Genomic DNA, 18,108 nt, shown 5'->3' with positions numbered 1-18,108 from the left:
AATGACAAATGATCATTAACACTGGTCCAAATAAAACTGAGCCATATTGTACAAAGCAAAAGTCTCTGCACCCTCCTCGGGATACAAGTACTTTACTAAATTTCCAAATACATTGTAGGAGGCTAAAGTTATTCTGTTGAGACAAATATAAATCCTTACCAGTTCCAAATGTTTACCTGCGTCTCACTTTTGCTGTATACAGTTCCTAGTTTGTATGGAGTTTAATCAATCCCATTAATTAAACCATGTGGTGAGACTGCTGTTTATACTAAAGCTCCCTGGAGAACAGCTTCAGATCTAGGCCACTGAGCAGCATGGGCCAGCCCAGTGATGCTGGTCAGTTTGGAGGGGTGGTCGAAACTGCCTTTTTTCCTGTGATTCATGTCACATGACTAAGGCCATTTTTTACAGCCTACATAACTACAGTACATATAATTTACTATCGTACACAGCTATTATACCTTTAAGTCGGCTCATATCATAATTTTTGTTACTTTTCAGCTCATCTATAGCAGCACTTACGTATCAATTCTAAATATTTAACGTTTTCTTCAAAAAAAATTATCAGAAAAATTGAAAACTGTTCAAAATTGGTGCAGAACTGAAGATTTTGTGACATTCGCTTCAATCAAATCACAATCAAAAGCCAATCAACTGAGTAATCCCAATAAATACTGTTCAAATATTAGCATGGCATATGGGGACTGCTATTAATGACGTGCGGTGATGAGCCTCCAACAACCAGCATCCTCAACTCATTTAACTAGCAGTTTACTTTTTATTCTCTATTTCCATTTTGTTGCCCGTTTATTTCAAACAGTGTATTAATATGATATACTTTAACACAGAATAAGCAGCGTGGCAGCAGATAGATATCACAAAATTGATATTTTAATTTTTAAACACTGAGCAGCAGACTATGGAGAGTGTCATATAAAATTGGTAAACACCATTTTCTAACTACAGTGACCAGAACAAAAAAAAATCTTTGTAGATGAACTCATTTGTTCCTGGTTTCTTCTTGTGCTTTTTCATTCGGTTTAAAGGGGGCTATTCATTCATCCTCCTTATGCGAGAAGTGGGCAGTCCTAAACGAACTATATATACAGTACTTGTACAGTACTACTCCCTACCGATAAATAATTATAAACTATACCGACAACTGCAGTATTCATGTACTTAAAAGAAATGTGCTCCAACCAACCTTGTCAGCAGTAAGATCTCGGATTTTGATGATTTGAACCCTGAACTTCATGAGCAGAGCTTCGAGGACCATACACTTGTCCTTCCAGTCCTCCTGACTCATGGTCTCCTCGCCGTCTGCCATACTGCCTACTTTCTGAAACACACACATGCAGTACACACTGATATCACACTGAAAATGAATTGAATGTACAATAGCATTTTTTTATTCAGCATTTAGGCCTATAACAGAGAGAGTTTGGAATGTCAGTACAAACAAAGAGGGTGTGTTGTCGCCTCAATGTTTTGCCACTAACCAGCACCTGAAATATTCCAAAACTGAGCCCAGCTGGAACACTGTGGGCAATGGGCGTATCGCTTTGCTCGGCCAAATAGAAAAACACACATACAACCCAAGTTTTCCAGTACTGTCGTTGGAAAACAGATAAAAGAGAATGACGGATGATAATCTTTAATAGTAGACGAACGCGACAGAAAGCCTGGCTTTATGCTCCATGTAATAACCTCTCATTACCCAGCTGGCGTCTATGCAAAGAAACTGCAAACATGCTGAGGACGACTATAAACTGGCTTCCACAGACTTATTTTTGTTACTTTCGGCTGTGGTAAACACTCGGGATTTCAAAATAAGCAGACAAAGACACATGAATACTCACTCTGTTAAATATAGCTGGTTCCTAAAGTTTGAAAAACATTTTTATATGCAAGCATATACTATTCCATATAGTAGTATAGTATCTTAACCACATCAACATGTACAGTATATTATGAAAGAAGTATTGTAAATTCCCCTCTGCATACTTGCCTCTTTTTCCCCCCAAATAAGTTTTAAAAATATAAAGCTGACATTTGCAAATTATAAGTGGTTGGTGAAAGTGAAGCCTTTGTCACCCCTGTTAAACCCTTCTTTTTTTGTCTGCTTGGTGGCCCTTGTTGAAAAGATCAATCAATAATGATATCAATTGTTTATAATAATTAATTACTTATCATAACAAACACCGAGCATTATGTCTCAAGTTCCTCAATATAAATATTTGAATGAAACTAAACTCAGTTTAATGAAAAATTATTATTGAAACTATACATATTGATATTTAAACATTTTCCTAAGTGGCTTTTCAGGCATGTGAAAGAATACAACACTTGCAGCGTACTAATGGAACAATGACTTATAGTCACTGTACAACACCGGCTGGTACCATCAACCCATTGATGGCAACGGTCTATTACGAAGTCATTGTACACTACAACAGTCACGCGAAAACTAGCGGCCATCAAAACGTGATGTGAATAATTTAAATAAACCTAAATAACAGTTATATTTTGTTCAGACATGGTTTACCTAGTGTTTCTCACTATGAGATTTCATGAGGTTCCCCATGCACTTACCCGTGAAAAGAAGTGATGGAAAACCGCTACACGCGTTATTTTACGCCATGTCCATGCCGACTGCCATATAGTTTACCATTTCCGTGGACGGTTTTGATCAGGTAACCAACAACGACTTTCTGTTTCCCTAAAGAGTTTCAGGGGGGAAAGTTGGGTTTGTCATCAGCTCCAATCACATATTTGGTAGGCGTTTCACTACGTGAGAGAAAAACGACGTCTGTTTGATTGACGTATGAATTCCACCATTCAGAACGTTGAGCGCTAATTCGAAACAGGACGACCCCCCCCCCCCCCCCCCCCACCACCACCACCACCACACACACACTTTTTTTTTTAATGGGTAAGGCTTTTGGTCTCAGGGAAACAATTAAATATCTTTAGAGAAGCCTCTAACGAGCAGATGTTGGAGAAAGTCATAGACTTAATATGGGATCTTAACCGGAAATAGCACGTCCTGATGCATGACATTTTTATTAAGAATCAGCGGGTTGTCACGCCCAGCTACAATATGATTGGCTGCTGCTATGTAGGAAGTGCCCTCCTGCCTCCAGGCAACCTTCTTGAAAAGAAAAAACAGAATGCAACAATGCTAGTTATTGTAAATCCCACTGATCACAACCCTAAACGTGCCCCTAAGCAAATTGATTGTTTTTATTTTGTACAAATGTATATGGAAAAGTCAAAGTCGGCCAATCATTTTGCAGCGGGGCGTGTGCTGTCTTGAACTCAAATTGATTAAAATGCCGCGGGCGACCCCTAACGTGAAAAATAAAAAAAGCATTTTGACTGATGCTCTTGAGTTTAATTCTGAAACGCAAACTACCGGAAGCTGTCGCGTTATGGAAAGTGACGCAGGTCGGAAGCTTGCAATTGAAACCAGTATCACGTCACATGGCACTCCGGTGAGTGCCGATTTCATTTATGCACGTCTTATTTTACAGTATTTTGTATCTTGACTCGATTCAAGCCTTTTTCTTTGTGTCAAAAATTAATAGTTTTTTTGTATCTCTGACTTGTTAATATAGTTCACGGACATTTACCGCTGAATAGATAGCCGAACTTGCTAGCAGCAGCAGCAGCCAGTTTTAAATGCTGCTGAGTTGAATGCTGTTGTGAGATGGTGGTAAAAAAGAAGACACCCAAAGTCGAGGCTTTGGTTTTGGACGAAGAGAAACTGCACATGCTGTTAGGTAAAGTTGTTCAAAACCATACTAACGCATTGGTTGTTAATGACGGACAATATTAATCCCAAAGGTTCTTCACGTTTGTTACATCATTAATACTGAACAGTGTACATTTGCCTCCAGCATCTCTGACAGTAGATGGAGGGCACGATGGAGTCAAGCAGGTCGCCAAGACTTTGCAATCCTGTATAGAGCTCAAAGAGCCCGTGCAACAGATCCAGCTGGTCAAAAAGGTGAATGCGAATAAGGCAATGCAGTACTGTCTTTGTATGATTGTTGACAGAAAATAATTTGAACTCGTCACATTTGTGATAATTCTACATCAGGCTGGTTTGCTGCTGGAGACACTCGAAGAGCCAACTGATGGAGAAATCTTAGGAGCTTGTCTGCAGACATTGGCCTTGGGCTACATTTCCCTGCAGGCTAAGAACCCCCTGCGACGTGCCATTTCCAGGTGCATGATAACATTCATATATTCTTGAATGAGTTTCTTAAAAAAAAAAAAAAAGGAGTTAATATAGGAAGTCACATGCATGGTTATTTCCCACATACTCTTGAGCTCTGTCAATGCTTGCTGATTATTTTATTTTTTTGTACCCACATCCTTTGGCGATCTTATAACCACGTGGCCATTGCTGGCTGTTCATTGATTACATTAATAAACCTGTGAATGTCCGATTTGCTTCCATGTAATTCGATTTTTGTTATATTTCCTTTTGAACTGTTAACTCAAAGAGCTTTAGGATTTATTTCCAACGTACCATCTTGACAGTATTATTTTTTTTCTTTTGCCTTATGTTTTGTTTTGAACCTTTATGTAACATTTTTGTCTGTGTGCACCTGCTTAGTGCCTTGAGTTCCGTACCAACTTGGCTTCAGGAACGAACTACAGCTTGTCTATCCAAGTGCCTGTCAGACTGTTTGTCTGATCCTACTCCAGATCAATATTCACATGTTGTGAACGCCATTGCTGGCTGCATGGATGGATTCCCTCTGGGTAAGTGCACAAGGCCTTTGACTGCCTGTTATTTCAAGTCATATACAATATTTTTTTTTATTATAACTGAAATTTACACTGCAATAACACTATTTTCAGGTGAGGGATGCGTCATTGAACTTCTTCCAGAAGGTTTGTTTTTGTAGTTATGTTGAAAACATTTCTTTTCAGAACAATCCACCGTTGACTCTTTTGTCTTTTATCTAGTTTTGCAGTTTCTTCACAAGGGATTACGCGAATATCTTACACAAAACAGGTATGCATATACAGTACTGTAGTCTGCATGTGCAACTTTCAGTGTGTTACTTTATTATGTATTCAATAAATTGTGTATGTCGCCCTCTGCTGTTTATAAAGGGGTGTTGCAGGCCGTCACATAGCTCAAGCCCAGTTAATGCATTCCTGTCTGGCAGCAGTGAAAACATCAATGCTGGTCATCCAGAGATGCCAAAGTTCTATAAATTCTGCCATGATGAGCCACCAGACACTGAAAGACACACTTCATAATCTGCTGGATTGCTACATAAGTATCATTACTGATGGTAAGCCATACAATATACATTTGCCAGTAATACTCTGTTTGGGAAATTAGAAATGATTCACAGACATTTTTATTACTTTGCTGTATGTGCTGTATATATCCGTGTGGGGGAAGCCATGATACTTAAATGTGATCCTGATATTTTACAAACAAAACCACAACTGAAATTAAAGCATGCACATATGAAACGATAAATGCAGAAATGTTTATCTTTACTGACGTCACACATTTTTCTCTGTCTGTTCGTCCTGTATTGAACCCAGACGATTTCGTGCAAGCGGTTCAGAGTACATCTGGCATGGCCATAGTCTTATTAATTAGGACTGTAATGGGCTCTGGAGATGATGTTGCATCTGTGGTAAGTTTAAATGACTAATTAACAATCTTAACTTATCTGATCATCAAAGTTAACACACACATTCAACTTATTTAAAATTTCCATTGGGCAAACTCTTTGAATTTAAATAAATGAGTGGAACAGCACAAAAATAATACACGATTGAATGTATTTTTTGTTCTTCAGTGATCCTTGTGTATGTAAACGAGCGATATAAGAACTGATTGATTGTGTTGTCGTGTTATGACAATTCTAAATTATTCCTCAGTTAAACACATCGTGCACTTCCGTCCTGTGCCGTTTCAGGTGTGCAATTTGCTCCATAGCTCCGTGAATGGCTTGGACTCTGCGCCTGTGTGGATTAAGCAGCGGTGTGAGAGCTTGTGCACAAGTGCTCGTCCGCCAGGTGTTGCTTTGTATCTCTGTCACGGGGCGCTGGCCATGCTGAGCTGGAAAGGCTCTCCCGCTGGCCCGCACTGGGAAACACTGCTCTTGTTGGTCCCAAACACTCTTCTGGATCTAGATGTCAGGTAGTTTTTTTAAGAATAAAAAAAATCAACACTTTTGTTACTATCACAGAAGAATAAAAGGCTGTGAACAAATGTTTGTGTAGTGTACTTATAGATGGGAGTACATTCTGATTAAAATGTGATATTTTGTCAACAAATCTGAAATATGGTGATCTTACGCATAATACAACAAAATGTTCATGTAGTGAGTGATGGTGAATATTTTTGGGCAAACCCCTACATTAAGCGGGCATTTACATTTGTACAATTCGTATATATATTTTTTTTTTGCAGGGGTGACAATGATTTTACAACACAATCCAAAACAAAGTTAATTCACAGGCATCACTTATGTTGTAACTACATGCAAGTTAATGTTTTGAAACGTTTTAATTTTGCGGCCGTTTCAGAACACAGTCACAGAGGAACATCTGGGGAAACCATTTATGTTTCTATCAGCTTTTAATGACGGATAGGAAAATAAAATTATGTTACACTACTACTACTATGCTTTTGATCTGAAATCATTTACATTTTATGACATGAGTTCAAGTAGCAAACCAGCCAAATGTTAAAAATATGGTTTAAAAAAATCGTATTGTTTTGTTATGATGTTGTTAACATTATATGAAGAAGCATACCAAGATCATATAAAATAATACATATTTAAAACCCAATTGCACATTGGATATTTTGCCGTTAAGTGTCAAAATAATTATCCTGTACAATTTGTCTGATCCCTATTTATATTTTTCCTTTTTATTAACATTTTCTAGATCTGTGCTTAGCTTCCTAGCGGTTACTAATGTTTATGTTTTTTTCCGTGTATTCTTCTATCTGCAGTATAAAAGAGTCTAGTACTGTTTTGCTGGTGGTTCGGGTCCTTATGCTGTGGAGCAGCGCTGCCCTGGACTGCCTGCAGGGAAAGAGGCATCTCTGTTCCCCCAGCCTCCAGCAGTCACTCAGTGGAGGGTCTGATTTACACCGACGCCTCCTGGAGCATATCTACTCCCACTGGGAGCATCCCTTAGATGGAGTCCGCCACCAAACATGCTCCCTGTTTCGCAACCTCCTCCTCCTCCATCAACATTCCAGTTCCTCTACCTATGAGGCAAATCCGGACAGCTATGTCACAGAGCTTACCCAAAAACTCTTCCAGCTCGATTGGCACATGCGGGGAAAATACGGGGCTTTGGGCTGCCTTGTGGATCTTTACGGTGCTGGATACCTGCTTGAGATCCAGCCACAGCTTCCTTCATATCTCCTGGGTCTGATGAGTGACCAGACTTTGGCTCCATATGCCAGCGACCTTCTGGAGAAGCTTTTCATCAGCCATAAAGAAGAACTTTCTGCAGCCACGGCCCAAAAACTGAAAACTGCCGAAGACTGGATGGAGCTTTGGCACCGGATGTGGGTTACGCCCCTACTACAGGTGCTGTGTAGTGCAAAAGTGGACGAGACCACATACATCTTGGATTATTTCCTTCCCAAATTGCTGCGCTGCAGCCCATCCAGTCTGACACACATGGTGCAGGCATTGCAAGACAGACTGCCTTACTGCAAAGGTAAAAACACAAAAACGTAATAAAAATACATTCATTTTCTATACAGCTTGTCTTCATTAGGGTCGTGTGTGGGCTGGAGACTATACCAGTTGACTTTGGGTGAGAGGCGGGGTCCACCCAGGACTAGTCGCCAGTCAATTGCAGGACACATGTATACCATTCATATTTGTATTGGTAACATAGACAATTTAGAATCTTTTTGGCATGTGAAAGGAAGCTAGAGTACCAAAAGAAACCCCATGCAAGCTCAGGGAGATCATTAAAACTCGCAAGAGGGTCTACGTTAACCACTACTTCACCATCCATCCATCCATATAAATAAATTAACTATATATTTGTAATGCTCTGCTACATGTCTCCTTTATGAGTCTTCATGGTCATTTCGGATGTTTTTTTTTTAATATGCTCAATAGATTCAACTAGCTGCAGGGGTGCACTTGGGGCCCTAATGACATGCTTGCGAGCAGCCAGGTCTCAAGGTGTGATGCAGACCCCAGCGGAAGGTCTGTTTGGGCAACTGGTGCCCTTCAGCCTGCTTCGGCAAGCGCTAATACATAAGCATGATCAAGTGAGTACATTTGCTTTGTGTCATTATATCCCTCTTATCCGTTTTACAATTAGTTACCTGTAGTTTTTTCAACATATTATCACTCTATGTATGGGACATATCTTCCAGGTGAGGATGGATGCTTTAGGCTTGGTGTGTGAAAGCCACCGCAGTACTGAGGTTTTGACCTCCCAGGAAATGGACCTCATTCACCACTTCTTGCTTCCCAACCTCAACAGCCAGTCACCAAGTGTCAGACAGCAGGTGGTCAGTCTTTTCAAGAAGGTCAGATATATTGTCATGCTATTTTTTTCCCCCACACTGAGCATACCGCTTATTTTGTCACATTTTGAAATCTTGGCATCGGTAATTGTGCTCAGCCTTTATTGAACTTTGTCAACCTATGTTGCAAAGATGCTTTGCAGATTAAAGGACAGTATGCAGCTGTTGCAAAAGAGACAGAGCCAAGAGAGAGAGCAGGAGCAAAGAGCCAAAGACCAACATACCATATGTCTTTATAAGGTACATGATTACACACAAAACATAGTTAACTCTACATCGTCTAGAGTAAATAATAATATGTGTACGAATGTTTGTGTGTGTGTGTGATAGGAATTCCTGCACAAATTATGTTCGAAGTTGCTTGATGTTTTGCTTCCCGGAGCTTCTTTCTCTAAATGTCTCATGTCCCTCCACTTGCTCGGTTTACTGGCTGAACTCTTCACTTTTGGTGCAGGTATGTGCATACTCCTCAGCAACACCAACAGTGACGTTTTAGATTCTTTAGCTGTGAAATTATGGAGGACCAAAATTGCCCCCCCAAAATATAATAATAATAATAATAATAATAATAATAATATTATTCGCCGTTGCGATGGTGGAGTGTTCTCTCACACTAAGCAGGCGCCATTTAATTATATTGATTTATTTATTTTTGTATTTATTTTCACATTCATTTATATTTATTTTTTAATCATGGTTTTTTTTAAATGTTTTTTTACATTTATATATTTATATTTTTTGTTTTATTTTTATTTATATATTTTTTATTTTTTTTAATTAAAATTTTTGAATTAGATTTTTTCTATCAGTTTTTATTTTGCCTTTTTATTTATGTTTTTTTAATTTATTATAATTTTGGCAATTTTGGTCCTCGATACGAAAAGAAGTAAAACATCATGCTATAAATAAAAAAATAAACTCTTGAAAACTTTGTTGGTATGGAAACAGGATGAGTGTTCTGAAAGTTTTCTGCTGATGTTCTGTCTTTAGGGCCTGATGGGTTTGCCCTTGGTAAAGTTGTGACTCCTACTTATGCTCAGAACGTCCTCTACTGTGTAGCAAGCAACTTTATGGAAGTCAAACTACTGGCTACAACATTGTTATGGAAACTTCCTTTGTCAGCACTGGGACTAGAGGTTGGTATGGGGGTTAATGCCTTGTGTAGTACTGTATTTAATACTTACGCCTATATTATGTTTTCTCTTTCATGTTAGGATATGTAGTGTCTATAACTACAGTATCTACAAGACCGTACAATATGGAGAAATGCATTTAAAAAAAAAAGTGATGATTCAAATGCTTATCGTTACACACATTTGCATTTTTTGTTAGGTAGTAATGCAGTATCTGAAGGAAAACACATTCTGATGTTTCATTGATTTCTGTGGGATTAGGAACCAGACGTGATGCGGGGGCTACTTCAGGCTGCGCTAGATCTGAGCACCAGCACCAAGCCCTTTGATAGTGTAACAGCCGCCCACCTGCTCAACCTGCTACTCCACCAGCCCAATTTGAGCCAGGCACTACTACACTGTGCCCAGCAGCAGGGACTTGACTTCCAGCCTCCCTCCTCATTGCCACAGGCAAATGATGTTCAGGAGCGTAACACTTTATCTGGTAAGATGGTGTTCCAGAGCCCAAGAATATCAAAGTTTAATCTGAAAAAGGCAGTGATCATAATATTATCCATTATGTTGTCTTTCCGCAGTGATTCAGTTCTTGCTGTGCTGTCTGCAGTCAGAGGTCTCCAAAGCGGAGCGTTGCCTTTTGCAGGCGGCTGCTTCCTATCCTCTCTACGGTCGAGCCCATTGCATCACTGCGGTCCTTCGGAATCTCAACACGGAGTGAGAGCAATCGCCTCATTTGCATCCTTAAATCTGTCTTTTTTTTTTTACACATCAAATCATGTATTGACTTTATTGTGCTCACATTTGTGTGCGCGCGTGTAGGTGTTTGTGTCACACAGAGGAGTGGAGGCGACTGGTGTCAGAGCTCATCGCCACATGTTACAGATTGTCGGATGTGGTTTCTCCTATTGTCCAGAGCTCTTCCCCTGAGGGTCTTATACCAATGGATGTTGGCACAGGTATTTTCTCTTTGCATTCTGACCGATTACAACTTAGCTGAAAGATGTACCCATTTTTTCTGACAGTGTGCCCTATGAGACATACATCGGAATGTAATGTCTCCCATTTGCTGCAATGCATTCATTTCTTACTAAGAAAAAAAAAAACAATCACCATAAATTAAAACAGTTGAAAATGTAAAAATGTGGCCTTCATTCAAAAAAGAAGTTCACAATTTTGAAACTGCTAAAAAGATTTTAATGTGGCCTCACTTCATGAATAAAGATTGGGTTGCATGGCACTGTCTTAGTCTACAGTACTTCCGCGTTATTGGCCACTCTTTGACTTTGTAGTAGAAGTATGTGTCGATGAAAGATATCATCATCAGGTTTAGTAATGCCATTTATTTGTAGCGCCATTACTCTCATCGCTGCTTGTGTGTATGTCTATATTACAGTAACAGACACATCAGCAGGACTGCAAAGGATCCTGCATGAAATTCAGCCAAGGGACACCAATGATTTCTTCACCTGCACCAGAGAGCTGGATACACAAGATGAAGAAGATCAGGAGGAAAATCAGACCACACGCATAACGCCACCTGACACCAGTGAGTTTCACGCATCTGGAGAACACCCTCACTTCTTTTAACTCTTTGACTGCCAAAAACGTTAAATAACGTTTAGTAAAATCCTATGGAGGAGTGCCAAAGACGTTAAAAGACGTTTGTTTCAAAACAGAGGTGAAACTAAGCATTTTCTATTGTTGATTACTGAAAAACGGAATAAGGTAGAAACAAACTTTTTTTTTCTGATGAAAGATGAGAGTCCAATCTTTCATTTGGTAGTATGTGTGTTTCCATAGTCCAAACACATCATTTTCTGTGGACCTTGAAAGATCAGTCAAAATGCTTAAATCGGCTGGCACCCACAGCATCCCTTTTCTGAAAACGTCTGGCAGTCAAAGAGTTAACATCACATCAAAATGCACAGTTGTCACCTTAGATCATGGGTCACAAATTCTGGTCCTCGAGGGCATCTATCCAGCATGGTTTGGGTGTTTTCCTCCTCCAATGCACCTGATTCAAATGATCAGGATTGCCGATGAGCTGAAAGCTGCCGCACGCACACAGTATTGCAAAAGAAAAAATATATAAAATAGATTAATTACCTCATAACTCACACAGCCACTGCAAACAGAAATGCATTTTTTTGCCATCCAACTTGAGGATACTGGGAGATGACACAAAAAAAGATGGTGGAAAAAAAACAATGTTGTGTTCTACGGGCTAACTGGTGTATGAAAAGCCCAATTAACTTGTCAGCTATAACTGAACAATATATGCCAATCAGATATGTTGAGGTCCAATACAAGAGCTGTATCAAATTATGCCTTCACTAATACAACATTGTCTTTTACTTCCTACTATCAGAGGTGTTAATGTAAAAACAAAAAACAAAAAACATACAGTATTCATTATTGCAGTTGAAGTGTGTAAAGTGTAGTCATGCACTGCATGACACTGAGAGAAGTTCCTAAAATTTGGACTTATTGTTGGAGCTGGATAAGGTAACCAAAATGTTAGAAATATTGTAGCTAGTTACTACTTGTGTATATATATTCACCTAATATTATGTAAGTTGCTGTTGCTGAGGTAATGTGGGCGTCTATTTGTTCTGTGGCTTTTGCGATGAGGTGGTGCACTTTATGCTCAGTCAAGTTGGCCTGACTAAACTACCACAATTTTATATTTTTGAGCGTCATATGACTCATATCATGATTGTTGCTTCTAGCTGCTATGTTAGGAATGTCCTGACGGGGGCAGTGTTTATCCTTTTTGGTTGTAGCCTCACTTTCTGTATCTCAGAAAAGTGATGAAACTTCTCTTTTCTTTGTGTGTGTGTGTCTGTGCACGTGCATGTGTGTGGGCATGCTCCAGGTGGTGAAGGCTACAGGGTGACAGCCCAGATGGTGCTGGTGTGTTGTTGGCGGAGCATGAAGGAAGTGGCCATGCTGCTGGGGCAGCTGTGTCAGTGTCTGCCACTGCACTACACCAATGACAACACACAACCACATCCTGGGCTCATCGCAGAGGATCAGGTAAGATCTGGAATGTACACTTTCACACATGGCCTACAGGTAATTTTTCATCTGTCATTACCCCATGTTTCATTTAACTAGAAATTAGTACAGGTATAAAAGGCCATCGAGTGTGAGTATTGCATATTAATTATGAGAATCAAATAGTAAATGACCAAATAAATCAGGCTGTGACAATACCCCCCACTCCCCAAATAGGCAGATATTTAACTTCCCGTAAATGACTTTGTATTAATTGTGCTTGTAACTCTCTTCACAACAACACAGTGCTTGTAAACTTTACGTACTGTATCTTGAGGCTTAAGATTCAGGTAACATCTAAGGTTGTTTTTTTAATTTTGCAAAGAGTTGTGCCTTGATAACAAAAATACAGTATGCGACTCTGACTGGCCTTGACTGCTATTGTGGACGTGTAATAACAAGTCTAGTCTTTGATTGTGCTTTCCCCAAAACCACTGCGATACCCCCCGGGGGATGGTGGGTTGTGTATCTGTTCTGCTCCGTTTTAAATACACACTGTCTATTTTTGACAGTAGCCGTGTCATCATCCACAGAAAAAAATTAAGTGAGACAGGAAATCCCACAAGAAATTTACAAAGAATACATTGAAGCAGTTATAGGATGGATCATCTGACTCCTGTATGAGTTGGACCTCTGTAAAATGAATGTGGGTTTTGCAATTACTGAACAGATACAGATGTCATCACTTAAAAATAATAACGATCTTGTAAGTGCTGTATGCTTCAAGTGGCTGTCTTGATTACAGGCTGTATTAAAAAAGAGATATTGCTTCTATCAGTTTAAAATATTTTCTTAGACTTTTTCACCTCAAGGCCCACATCAGACCCCAAATTACTGAAATACACTCTGTAGTGCCATATCAAAGCTATAAAATACTTTTACTTTTACCCATGTATATTTGAAACCCACGTAATGTTATATATGTTATATGGCGTCATTGTGTTGTAATCAGTAGAGCCTTAACACAAGATATTCTGACTTGGACCTTCCTATGTGGAATTTGCAGCTTTGTCCTGCGGTTGCACGGGTTTTCGAGTTACTTGTCTCCATGAATGAATGTGTAAAGAATGAGTCTTTATATGAACCCCATTGCAATTTAAAATTCATTTTACACCATTTACAACAAATTGGAGCATTGGAGAGGATTTGTGCTTAGCATCTTTCCATGTTAGCATCAGGCTTTCGTTTAAGGTACGACCCTGCTGCTTTAACAACCGCAATGCTCCTCCCTTTCTACTGCATTCTTTCTAAATCACTTCCACAGCCAGCATGAAAACATTGGGCACTACAAACGTCCACACACATAGACAGCACAGGAATAGTTGTCTGAGTGGTTCAGCATGTTAACAAGCGAAACCAGACAAAGACTGCGTTTGCCTTTGTAGGGGGTAAAGGCTGCGTTTGCCTGCGTGTGTCTGGTTGTTTTTACCTGTTGACTGTGCATTTAAACTCTGTGAGTAAGTGGGAAGTGGTGTATGTGCTGAATGTGTGTCTTTGTGCCAGGTGTTTGAACACAGTTACTTCCACTGCATATATTATGCTTTTGGGTAGGAAGAGACAAACTGAGAAATTAAAATAGTAATAATATTCTGTGACCCTTATAGTTTTCTTATTAATTTAAGTTAAATCCATCATGTTATTGAACAGGCTTAGCATTTGAGGCAGAACAATAATCACAATCGGCAAATGTGAATATTTTTCATATCATAGCAACCATAATACGTATGAGTTGAAAATATGACATTAGAACACTAAACGGAACATGGAGAGTTTGGCTTTAGTGGTGCGTATTATTGCGTAAGAGGAAAATCTGACCCTCTCTTTCGGCGTCGTTCTCTTCTTTCTTTTTTTGTCAGCTATTTTTCAAGTCAACACCATGTGAGCGAGTAATTTGTACGTGGCGTTGGCGGCCTTTGGTGTAACTCTTGCTGTGCTAGGAAAGTTGGGTGCAGGCAAAGTCATTCGGCCCTACCGCAGTGATGACATGCATGAGCACATGCATGTAACGTGTGAGTGCTTATTTGGAACGAAAACATGTCTCTGTCAGCCAGCATTGTGTGTTCATCGCCGTTGGCCTGGTAACAGTGCAGATGTTTCTGTCCTTGGGTGGCACCATGGCAACAGCAGCTGTTATTGATGCGGCGTGATCAACATAGATTGAGATCAATTTCTTTTCTTCTTCTTTTTCTTCTGAGTGCACAATTTACTTAAAGCTGTTGTATGTTTTTTTTTTTTTGTTAAGTCAAAATTCATTTTTACACAAGCAACTACTAGAGGAGAAGACAATGATGATTGAGTGTATCGTTTTTCAGTAGTTTATCTTTTATATTTTAGTATTTTATCTTTTAGATTTTGACTGGCGACATTCCCGCCCCAGCTCACTTAATGGCACGCAAAAAATTATGTAGTGGAAATAATGTAAAACAATAACTAAACATAGTTTGAGATCCTGTCGCAGGGAAAAAAAATCATACAAAAATGATTACAGTAATTTCCGGACTACAAGGTGCACCTGACTATAAGCCGCGCTAGCTAAATTTGGAGAATACTCAAGTTTGTTACACTTATAAGCCGCACCTGACTGTAAGCCGCAGGTGTTTTAATGTTACCGCACCGGGTTCTCGCTACTTTCTTTTCCATAATGAGGCCAGAGCCAGCTCACTACTTGCTCCACATTGCATATCACGTGACCACTGTACCTGTCATGACGTACCGGCGCATAATTCTCCGACTATTTATTGTGAATGAAAATGTTTTAAAACTGTACTTTATTTCCTTTGTTGTACATATTTTCAACTAAAAAAATCAGTTATTAGTATATATTTAATGCATCGCTTTGATTCTCGCGCTTGTTTTTTCATACTCGCATAATGCATTGTGGTCTATATCAACCGGGTTGAGTTAGCGTCAATGTTTACTACTTTTCAGAGTGCATTGTGGGTAATTTTGAGTGCCCTACATTTTCGCTCCTTGGACATTCGGACACCCCTACAAAATGGCGTGACGCCGCAACCCCTCAGTAGGGCGCTATACAGGGACTGCTCATTCGGACACATTTGTCTTTCCAAGGACCCCTCAGCTGCCCAACAAGATGCCTGATGTAAAATACATGAAGCACAAATGCAGACAGGCGTCGATGTAAAAAGAAAACAATAACTGTAGCAAGCAAAGCGCAATGACTGTTTCGAACCAGAGCACATTGCAGCACTTATGTGCACCCCATTATATGTAGCGGCCCAACAAGGTGCCTGACGTAAAATATTTAAAGTTTAGCACCCAAACAGAACACAAATCTGTGTGTTCTTGGTGAGCAGTAGTGACCACATGAGATTACTAGTGTAGTTTTATGGCTTAGTAATATTTGTGATTTTTTTCTTTTTTCTTTTTAAACTTCACGATTCCTCCAGTAGATTGCAGTTCAAGTTAGAAAAAACAACAAACATGGCCAGAGTGCTGTCTAACCCATTTGGGCCAGTGTCACGGGTTGATCCACACATGTAATTAGACTTGGGAAAGTTCCTTCTCCCCACAGGGAAGTTTTTCAGGGAAACAGGCACGCTTGCAAACAGGAAGTTGATGTCTAAATAAATCCCTTCCCCCGCCCTTGCTTGCTTGCTCGGCCTTTTTAAACAGTTACACAGACGGGAACCTTCAGGAAAAAAGCTTTAAATACGCGGAACAACGGCCCGGCGTGGCCTCGCTCAGCACCGCAGTGGTCTGGGCCCGGCAGCCTTGGGCATCTAACAGTGACTGCTGTTTTTACTCTGGTGAGGTCAGGCCTGTCCTGGGTGTCCATTCTCAAACCTATGTGATAAGTCATTGTGCTTGGTGCAGTTGCGGTTTATCCATTCTGTGCTTGGGTGTTTTAGTGGGTCTGCTTTATGTCTGCAGGGTTAGGCAAGTTTACTAAACTGTGATTTGGCTAAATAAACGGGCTGCCTCAGCTCTTCATTTTTGTTTCACATGTTCCAAATATTTTATATCCACCCGTCTATTCATCATCTTTAAAAGGTCATAGGGTTGTTCATATGTAGATTATGTCGTAAAACACATGTGGCAAGAAGTAGCAATCACCCCCCAACAAAAGTGATATTGAAATTTTGAAAAGAAATAGTATATTTTATTTTCATTTACCTGTGTTCTTGCATTGGTAAGCCCTATTTTAAATAAAGGGTTTGATGGTAGAAGCTCAGTCACTCGTCATTGTCCCCCGAATGTGTGGTTTCCATCTGTTTTTGTTGAGATGCTGTGTCAAACCCACATCCCACAAAGGGTCGTTTCGGATTGTCTCTTGTTTGTTTGTTTGTTTTTGCACCAGAACCTTGTCACTCCTCCCTGTGCCCTCTGTGCCACCCCAGACTAAGCCGAGGGTTGACTGCCTTAGTGGTAGCGGTGACACCACAGCCTTAATGACAGGGCACTGGAGCTCCGCGTCCGCCTCGCCCTGCCGCCTCACCTGCTACACACTCACCAGTTTACATACTGCCACAGAAATGGCACTAGTGTGTGTATGTGTGTGTATAGTTAGAATAATGTTGCTAGCACTATTACTAACTGGATGGTTTTACTTAGACTGGCTATTATGCGGATGTCTCAGCATCCTTATTTGAGCGCACTTGTCACGCTACTGCCATGCTGCTCTCATGCTGGACATGCTCGCTGCTCATTGGCCGAAAAGTAAGTGGTGTCTCTAAAACAAGCCTCCTGCTGGTGTTAGAGCTTCAGTTTGAATGCCAACTAGAGAAAAGGCGAAAGTGTAGCTACAGTTCTTCAGTGGAATAACAACTTTTTCTGCCCCTTTCTCATCCCACTTTAAAGTTGATAGACTGCTAAAAAGCCATGTCAGCATTTTATTGATATTTGTGGAATTCACAGTTGTGGAGTTATATCGACAATAGTTTTGGTATTAATTTGTTTTGTTGGAAAATGACTCACACAGACATGAAGTAGAAAGTTTATAGGGGTGGTTTCATAAAGAATTTAAAGACTTCCTTTTTGTTTTAAGTGTGCATCTGGAGAAAATCTGGCCATCTTACTCACAATTTAAGTTGATATAACTCATTGTGTAATAGTTGTGGCAAAGTTCACTTTTTCTAGAGGCCAAACAAATCAGTCATTTTATTTCAGTTTTGTTGTTGATAGTACGGAGCAAACTAACATAATGTTCCAATTCTGTATGATATAGTAAATCTCAGCGACACATGGTGTGTTTAAGACGTATATTATTATCACAGAAGCTTTACAAAAGCATGCTTCTATGAATGTGACCATCATAACAACTGTTAGTGTTTGGACCTAATAGTTACAAAACACTAGGCAGGGAATGCTTAAAGACTGTATTTGTTACTCAAATTTATATGTAACTTT

The 18,108-nt window shown here is 39.8% G+C and overlaps 2 protein-coding genes across 3 annotated transcripts in view; one reads left to right on the top strand and one right to left on the bottom strand.

Annotated features, from left to right (window-relative positions):
• plekhh2 (pleckstrin homology domain containing, family H (with MyTH4 domain) member 2) overlaps positions 1-2,737 on the bottom strand; it is a 28,751-nt gene extending 26,014 nt beyond the window's left edge. Inside the window, exons 1-2 of the mRNA XM_077581801.1 lie at positions 2,593-2,737; positions 1,205-1,339 (exon numbers count right to left, since the gene is read on the bottom strand). Coding sequence (XP_077437927.1) covers positions 1,205-1,327 — 123 coding nt within the window. The 5' untranslated portion in view covers positions 1,328-1,339; positions 2,593-2,737. The remainder of the gene's footprint in view (positions 1-1,204; positions 1,340-2,592) is intronic.
• Positions 2,738-3,436: 699 nt separating this feature from the next.
• The window catches only part of thada (THADA armadillo repeat containing), a 70,146-nt gene continuing 55,474 nt past the window's right edge, over positions 3,437-18,108 (top strand). Inside the window, exons 1-21 of one of the 2 annotated variants that reach the window (XM_077582212.1) lie at positions 3,437-3,494; positions 3,618-3,782; positions 3,900-4,009; positions 4,103-4,230; positions 4,625-4,773; positions 4,873-4,905; positions 4,981-5,029; positions 5,131-5,315; positions 5,578-5,672; positions 5,958-6,181; positions 7,004-7,725; positions 8,139-8,293; positions 8,402-8,557; positions 8,687-8,794; positions 8,885-9,008; positions 9,545-9,690; positions 9,949-10,171; positions 10,263-10,398; positions 10,504-10,640; positions 11,078-11,230; positions 12,560-12,720. In XM_077582212.1, coding sequence (XP_077438338.1) covers positions 3,710-3,782; positions 3,900-4,009; positions 4,103-4,230; positions 4,625-4,773; positions 4,873-4,905; positions 4,981-5,029; positions 5,131-5,315; positions 5,578-5,672; positions 5,958-6,181; positions 7,004-7,725; positions 8,139-8,293; positions 8,402-8,557; positions 8,687-8,794; positions 8,885-9,008; positions 9,545-9,690; positions 9,949-10,171; positions 10,263-10,398; positions 10,504-10,640; positions 11,078-11,230; positions 12,560-12,720 — 3,267 coding nt within the window. In that variant the 5' untranslated portion in view covers positions 3,437-3,494; positions 3,618-3,709. Of the gene's footprint in view, positions 3,783-3,899; positions 4,010-4,102; positions 4,231-4,624; positions 4,774-4,872; positions 4,906-4,980; positions 5,030-5,130; positions 5,316-5,577; positions 5,673-5,957; positions 6,182-7,003; positions 7,726-8,138; positions 8,294-8,401; positions 8,558-8,686; positions 8,795-8,884; positions 9,009-9,544; positions 9,691-9,948; positions 10,172-10,262; positions 10,399-10,503; positions 10,641-11,077; positions 11,231-12,559; positions 12,721-18,108 lie in introns of both variants that reach the window. The other variant, XM_077582211.1, reaches the window with a different exon arrangement.

The sequence above is a fragment of the Vanacampus margaritifer genome, chromosome 12 (assembly GCF_051991255.1).
Source record: "Vanacampus margaritifer isolate UIUO_Vmar chromosome 12, RoL_Vmar_1.0, whole genome shotgun sequence".
Taxonomy (NCBI): domain Eukaryota; kingdom Metazoa; phylum Chordata; class Actinopteri; order Syngnathiformes; family Syngnathidae; genus Vanacampus; species Vanacampus margaritifer.
The sequence above is the reverse complement of the archived record's forward strand: the minus strand, read 5'-3'. Positions and strand labels throughout refer to the sequence as shown.